Below are 7,505 nucleotides of genomic sequence, written 5' to 3'. Positions count from 1 at the left end.
AACGACCCACCATTCGAGTTGATGCGCGGAGAAAGAGTGTTAGTTGTACCACCCTTATAGCTTGTTTCACTCCCTGGTCTTGCCACCTCTTGTCGGACGAAGCGACGGCAAAGAGGAGAAGCCAATAACTGTCTACCGTACCTGTTTTCAATGCTGGCGTTTATTCCTACGGCATTTTCAATTGTTAACTCGCTTCTATCAGATTGACACGAAGACACACCATAACTGCACGAATCTTTTGTCAACAAGTATTCAGATTAAAAAAGCATCCAGGCTTTTTTTAACTGAAGCACCGCCGACTTCCGCGACTGCAAAATGTTGGGGGAAGTCTTGGTCGCACAGGACCCAACAGCAATCGCGCATGGCGACGATCTCCTTTCCATTCGCGAAATGCCCGGTGAAACGACTGGTAAGTTGACTATGTCAGCGTGTGCAGAACTCGTCTTCATTCTGCTATTAAGCTCTTGTTCCTCTTACCTAACTTATGCCAGTAGAAAACTCGAAGAAAGCCGATTCCAAGACGAACGGCGCCTCTTCTAATGGAGCACAACCAAAAACCGACAAACCTCGGCCACACGGGTGCACTACATGTGGTCGCTCATTTGCTCGTCTAGAACATCTCAAGCGCCATGAACGATCTCATACCAAGGAAAAGCCATTTGAGTGCCCCGAATGCGCTCGTTGTTTTGCACGCCGCGATTTGTTGCTACGACATCAACAAAAACTACACATGTCTGCTGCACCTTCTCGCCCACGAAATGCGCGCCGCGAGAGTACTGGCGCTGCAGGATCTGGAACGAATCGCGTCCGGAAGAATTCTGTTGCTGGCGGCACATCAAATAGCATGCGACCGAGGGCGAACACTATCAGTCATATCGATAATGGAGCTCTGAATGTGATCAACGCTGCCAGTGCAAACGTTGCACGACTACCATCTCAAACGAACCACTCATTCCATCCTGGTCTTAACTCAGCACCGGGCATCCCCAATTTCGAGACCCGTGGATACAGCTCTGTGCATCCTCCTGCAAACGGCCTGCCGAAGTTGGAGACTAGTGGAATCCCTGTGGATCTTGCTGGCGGACTAAGAACGGCACCCGTTTACGGTAGTTTTGATCTCAACCTTGGTGATAACTTCTTCGGAGGAGGAAGCACTATCAATCCGGCCCAGCTTCATTTCGGTAACTCGCCGCAATTTGGTCATGATATCCCACCGTCTCCTTTTCATCAGAACTTTCACCCGCTAGCTTCAGTCCCGGATACCATGTTAGATGAAGAGAACAATTTCGACTGGGTCAACGGTTTCGACACCACGCTTCCGTTAGGTCCTGTGAGCGATTCGGCCATCGAGGAATCATCTCCATCTGCAATGAGCACGGAATCCCAGAGTCGAACCAGCGACCCGATGCTGGAAGCCTCAGCGCAGATTGCTTCTCCCAACGGCTGGCAGACTCAATTCTCTACCTCACAGTCCGCTCCATTCACAATGGACTTTTCTTCTCCGTTCCAAGAGCTGGGCTTCCCTGCAACCGTGGACACCATCTCTCCCAAGTCCTTGATGACCCCAGTCCAATTCACAGATCCTTTTGCGCCTAACCAACCCTTGACTCCAATGAGCCAATCGATGTTGGGAAACCATTCGCAGAGTATGTTCTCATCTTCCATGGTAGCCGACCGTGAATCTCCTAATCCTTTCAACGTGCCTTTCGCCAGTAGTCCCTTACGAAATTCCATTCCCACAACATCGCCAGACACATTTCCAGACACATTTCCAGACACACCAAATAGGCAGGCATTACTAACCGGCATGCCGCAACCGAATGGAACGTTACATCACAAATCTTCTCAGCTGAGCAACGGAACGTCTTACAATCGTGATGCTGCTCCTCGACCATGTGCTAGCATCCAAACACCTTCCTACTTCTTGCCAAATTCATTCGAACTGCAGCGTTATATTCAGTCCTACATCAACTACTTTCATCCACATCTCCCATTCCTACACATTCCCACACTTGACTTTCAAAACTCCGACCTCACCAACAATCTACGTACCGCGAGTGGCCATCTCAATCTCAGTTCTACAGGAGTCGCCAGGGGTGGCGGTTGTCTTATTCTGTCCATGGCGGCTATGGGAGCGCTGTATGAATATGATACTGCCGTTTCTAAGGACCTGTTCGAATCAGCCAAAAAGATGATCCAACTCTATTTGGAAGAGAGACGCAAGGCTGACATGTCAGCCGCTCTAAGCCGGACTACTGCGAGCCGTGACAATCCCGTTCATAACACGCCATTATGGCTTKTCCAGGCCATGCTGTTGAATGTTATCTACGGACATACCTGTGGCGACAAGACCTCCGCTGATATTGCTAGTACACATTGTGCTGCTTTGGTAAGCCTTGCACGCGCAGCTGAATTGACACACCATGTCAATGCAGAACAACTTCCCCAGGACTACCTCAACAACAGCAAACAGAGCAATGAAAGCCCTGATGGTGGTACATTTGATCAGAACTCGCAAACCCAGACTCCGCCCAAAGAACGCAAGGACTGGCTAGACTGGAAGATCGTGGAGGAGCGAAAGCGAACACTTTTTGCCATCTTTACATTATCTAGTCTGCTTGTCTCTGCTTACAACCATGCGCCCACACTGACGAATTCTGAGATTCGCCTTGATCTCCCCTGCGAAGAAGACCTTTGGGCTGCAGAATCTCCTCAAGCTTGGAGGAAAATGGGTGGTGCGACAGCTTCAAAGAAGGGAATTTCATTCTCTTCGGCCTTGACTCTACTTCTCACTGCAAGTCAGCGAGCCAAGTTCGTGAACCAGCCAACTCAAGCCTTTGGGTCCACTCTTCGAGTGGAGGACTTACCTCAGAGTGATTTGAAGCCCAGTACCTTTGGTTGTTTAGTTCTCATTCACGCATTACATAATTATATATGGGAAACACGTCAGAGGCACATGGGCCGCCAGTGGACATCTCAAGAGACCGACGCCATGCAAGCACACATCGAGCCGGCCTTACGGTCCTGGCAAGCTGCTTGGGCTAGCAATCCGCTACACAGCCTGGAACGACCAAATCCATACGGCGCTGGACCGCTATCCGCCGACAGTATCCCACTGCTTGATCTAGCCTACGTGAGATTGTTTGTCAATTTGGGACGCTCAAAGGAAGCATTCTGGGAACGCGACTGGAATGCAATGTCTGAGGAGCTTGCCCGTGGTGCGGAGATCATTCAACATGCCGACGATGGTGGAATCGACACATACAGCTCAGGGAACATCGATATAATGCGAAGAGACTCGATAGCTGATCTTGGCGTTGGGGAGCTACATTTATCTGCTCAGCCAAATTCAGAACAATCCTCTTCGCACATGTCACAGCTATATGCTAGACCAACTCAATCAAAGCGGGAACGACACTTGCGGAAAGCTGCATTCTATGCAGCCGACTCAATATGTATGTCGGATCGCTTGGGAAATACGTTTGCCGAATGGACTTCACGCGAGCTGCCCTTGCAATGTGCCATGTGTTCATTCGATTGCGCTCAAGTCCTTGCTGAGTGGATCACGACCGTTCAGGAGCGTGTTGGACCGTATCTAGGCGTTCTTGGGCGCGATGAGGTTGACTTCAGTCAGGTTCCAGGAATCATGCTGTTGGAAGAAGAGGATTGCAAACTGATTGATAAGATCAAAGAGATTCTGGGAAGCAGTGAGGCAAAGTTGCAGCGGGAGGCACAGACTACCGGCACTACTCCAGCATACAACGTGCTACAACGTTTTCCCAGTGCAATTGAAGGGGGTTACGGTACCAAGATCTTGATGACTACAGCCTACCTGCTTGACAGAGCTGCAGTTTGGCCGAGTATGTGATATGAAGTCAATGCTGGATTACCGTTTGCTAACAAATATCAATAGTTACAAAACTCATGGCTCGATCCTTGGAAACCCAAGCCTCACGTATGAAAGAGCGCGCAGATAACTCTGTCACAATTGAAAACTGATTTTCTTCCTTGCATTTTATGACCGTTCAATACCATTACGACTACTTCATACATACACAACTTACTCGTTTTTCTTGTTCTCGCTTATGATGCATGCAACATGAAATGGCCCCTGTCTCGAATTCTTGATTGATACGATACCCATAGACGAATGATGCTGACACGACACCAAGATACATTATTGGCTACGCAAAAATCGGTTGTTATCCAGCATCACATACCTTGGACTTCACTTTTGGTTGGTTTTGGTTTTTGTTCGATGTGCACATATTTCCATTCTTGAAAATCTTCTTGCTTCTATCTTCTCATTCTCTGTGTCGCTTGTCTTGAACCGTTTCATTTTAGTACGATGTACAGATTGGACCTGCACTTTGAGATGTTTTAAATACGAGGCATGGAAGGTGGATCTCTACTCCATTTGGTCGCATTTATGGTGTACTTATCTACGGTATATTTTTATATCTCTGCTACAAATAACAATTTGCTTTCAGTGCTATTAACTTCAGTAGACCCATGTCGGGATTGTGAAAGCAGACCTTACAGCTCAGAAACGACATTAATTGTAACATTGACATCTTTCATCACCTAACACCCTATCCAATACAACTATATACACGGCAACACCAGCCCAAAATTTAGAAATGAATTCTAATAACAGAATAATCCGGCACAGCCTGTCTCTGCAAATACGCAATCTCTCTTTTTGTCCTCTGCTTAACCTCACCCGTCGACTTCTGGATCTTGGTCCTACTAACCTCCGAATCCGGCGTATTGAGGGACAAGGGTAGCATTTTCCCATCTTCTTCGCCTGCTTTTGGGAACGTGTATGTTTCCCAGAGTTTACCGTACGCGTCGTATTCGCGATTGATGCGCGCGCGGGTACCATTGTTGGTGATTTCGGTGTATTCGCCGTTGATTTCTGTAGCGCCCATGGTTATGGTTGCTGTAGTGGCTGGGGKGGAGGTGGAGTTGGAGACTCGAGTGCCGTAGCGAATGAATTCTCCGACTATACCTTTCATGTACGCTGCTTCCTCGATACCGGCCAGTGCAGCTGAGATTTCGGATCGCATATGTGAAATCATTTCGGCTTCGTTGACGGCGGCGCCTGCAAATTCCACGGCGGAGATCCAGCCCGAGGGACCGATGGCGTCCACGCTGGCGTTCATGAGGTCAATAATGGCTTCCAGGGATAGCGGGGGAGCGGCTTTAATGGCTTCTAGCGGGATAGGTGGTTCTTCGGTGAAGCGGGCTGTGTATCCGCCAGTGGCGAGAGATACGCGGAGATGGTGCACGATTGCGAGTGTGTCTGTGTTGGAGAGCGTGGAGCGCAAGCATGAGACTATCTGATTTGTTGGGTAGTCGTGTAATCGGGACAGTGTTAGATTAAGTCCTATGAATGCATCCTCTAATGAAGCCTCGGTGGAAGATGGAGGAGTGACTTTCTGCGAAGTTTCGTCTATATCCATCTCGCCGCCCGGGATTCCCGTAATAGTCATTGTTGCAGATTGATCTAGTGCCATTGAACGTGCCCTAGCCTCGTCGAGGAAAATCTTCAAAGCCTGCGCGAGTTCCTCTCGATCAAGCGTGATCGGTCCAGTCAAAATGAGAGTGAGAGTTTTTAGTGACTTGTCAAACTCCGCCAGAGCGCGTACCAACGTACCGGGCTCAAATGGCGGAAGCACCTGAGGTCTGTTGGCTCGACGAACTGCGGTAATAATGTGAGTCACTGATAATTGTCCCATTTTAACTAGCCATTTGCAGGTCGTTTCAGGCCACACGGCAATCTCCAGACTCGAAGCATTCCTCAAGTCCCCAGAATGATGCTGTCGCACCGTGAAAATTTGGGAAAGAATGAATGAGACTTGTTCAGGGTGAATAGTTGTTAAAGATTGATTCTCCACTGAAGGTCCGAAATAACCCCCAACAGCCATGTCGAAAGAGGTTGCATCCTTTGTCTTGGATGCCTTCTCCAATTCGTTCTTGAAAGCGTTCCACTTCTGAATTTCTTGTGTTGATTTGAGACCAAAAGAGACAGTCGAAGCACTGACGCCTGTAGCTGACGAGTTAACGCCGCGTCCAATGGCATCAATTAATAATCCGTCGCGTTGACGCTTAATAGATGTTCCTCTTATTGAATGCGTCGATGACAGATCAAAGGCTTGGAGTGTATTCTCCTTGATCGCCAATGCAATTCCTAACTTGGCGAAATATCCTACAAATTTCGTGACACTCTTCGAATCGTACTTTCCGAGCGACTTGTTAGTTGACAGTTCACGTAAGGTAATACTGCGCTGGATGGACGAGTAGTGCGTGTCGTACAAAGCGACGAGTGACTTTCCGGCACCAATCACAGAGTTTGCTGAGATGCGCATGATAGAGGAGAATTCTTCATCAGCAAGGACCAGGCTCGAAGTGCACGATGGCGGATATTGCGACAGATCATAATTGACGTATCCTTGCCGGAACGACAAACCGAGTCCTGCGGACCCGGAGTGAAATGTCCACTGTAGCTGCTTGACGTCAGGTTGAGGTCCATCGAGTTTGGGCAGTTGTACAGCTTCAACTTGTTGCAACTGATTTGAATATCCAATCGCAGTTCCAGTAGTCACCAAGAACATGTGAACTTTGGCAGCCTCCGAATCATTGGGAGGCTGGGAGACGAGCAAAAGTACTGGTGGAGTACTGTTGACAGAGATCGAAACATCTCCGACAGCTAAAGCAGCAAGATCGGGTCGCCTTCTGAATAATGTCCTCCTAGCATCATCGTGGTCGACAAGAAAAGCAGCGGCGACTCCATAATCAAATCCTGACAGTTGCAGACTCCATTTCTCAGTTTCCAGATCAGATGTAAGTATTCGTACTGTTCCATCTCTGTGTACTACGAGTACATCAAAAGTATCGTTCGAAGAGCTGCTGTCGCTTGAAGATCCGGGAACAATGCCAACAAAGATGGCAGGGCTCTTTGAACCCTTTAAAGCGTATGAGGCAGATTTGATAACTGGCGCGGCGGTTGATCCTGAGACAACTTCTTCGAAAAAGCCTTTGACTTGATTCTGTGGCCGCCCAACAGCACAGTAGCTATATCTTTTTACCGCCGAGGATTCCTTGTCTCTCAAACGGATAGAAATTGGGCAACAGGAAAACTCGGATTGMGGGGGAACGGCATACGACGTGACAAGTTTAGGATATTGCACCTGTTTCGAATTAGCAGACAAAACACATTTTGCCAGAGAGATAGTCCCTCACATTGTAGATGTTGAGGCCTTCGCCGTCGACGGCAACAGCAATTTCATATCTCTTTCTCTTTTTTGACTCGGACAACCTATAGACTTCACCGACGTTGGTTTTCCCAGTGGAAGATTGGAGCGGCCGAGGCAATTGGGTCAAGATTGAAGGCGGCGGAAGATCCATGATTGTCATTTGTAACAGATGAAGAGGTAAGTTGAACCCCGCTGCTGTCTCCTTCCTGTTGCGTTGGAGATGCTCTTTTCTTTGTCCGAAAAAAT

At 48.4% G+C, this 7,505-nt stretch overlaps 2 protein-coding genes across 2 annotated transcripts; one reads left to right on the top strand and one right to left on the bottom strand.

Annotated features, from left to right (window-relative positions):
- Positions 1 to 315: 315 nt before the first annotated feature.
- On the top strand, positions 316 to 3,999 carry BHQ10_005649 (uncharacterized protein; the record flags this gene model as incomplete). Its single annotated transcript, XM_040878148.1, has 3 exons — positions 316 to 409; positions 492 to 3,860; positions 3,914 to 3,999. 3 exons carry the CDS (start codon positions 316 to 318, stop codon positions 3,997 to 3,999), a joined length of 3,549 nt encoding a protein of 1,182 aa, XP_040734153.1.
- Positions 4,000 to 4,634: 635 nt separating this feature from the next.
- BHQ10_005648 (uncharacterized protein) lies at positions 4,635 to 7,410 on the bottom strand (the record flags this gene model as incomplete). The annotated part of the gene is made up of 2 exons (XM_040878147.1): positions 4,635 to 7,193; positions 7,246 to 7,410. 2 exons carry the CDS (start codon positions 7,408 to 7,410, stop codon positions 4,635 to 4,637), a joined length of 2,724 nt encoding a protein of 907 aa, XP_040734152.1.
- Between the last annotated feature and the right edge of the window lie 95 nt (positions 7,411 to 7,505).

This window comes from Talaromyces amestolkiae, assembly GCF_001896365.1.
Source record: "Talaromyces amestolkiae strain CIB chromosome Unknown scaffold10.1, whole genome shotgun sequence".
NCBI lineage: Eukaryota > Fungi > Ascomycota > Eurotiomycetes > Eurotiales > Trichocomaceae > Talaromyces > Talaromyces amestolkiae.
Note: the sequence above shows the minus strand (reverse complement) of the source record. Positions and strands in the feature narration are given on the sequence as shown.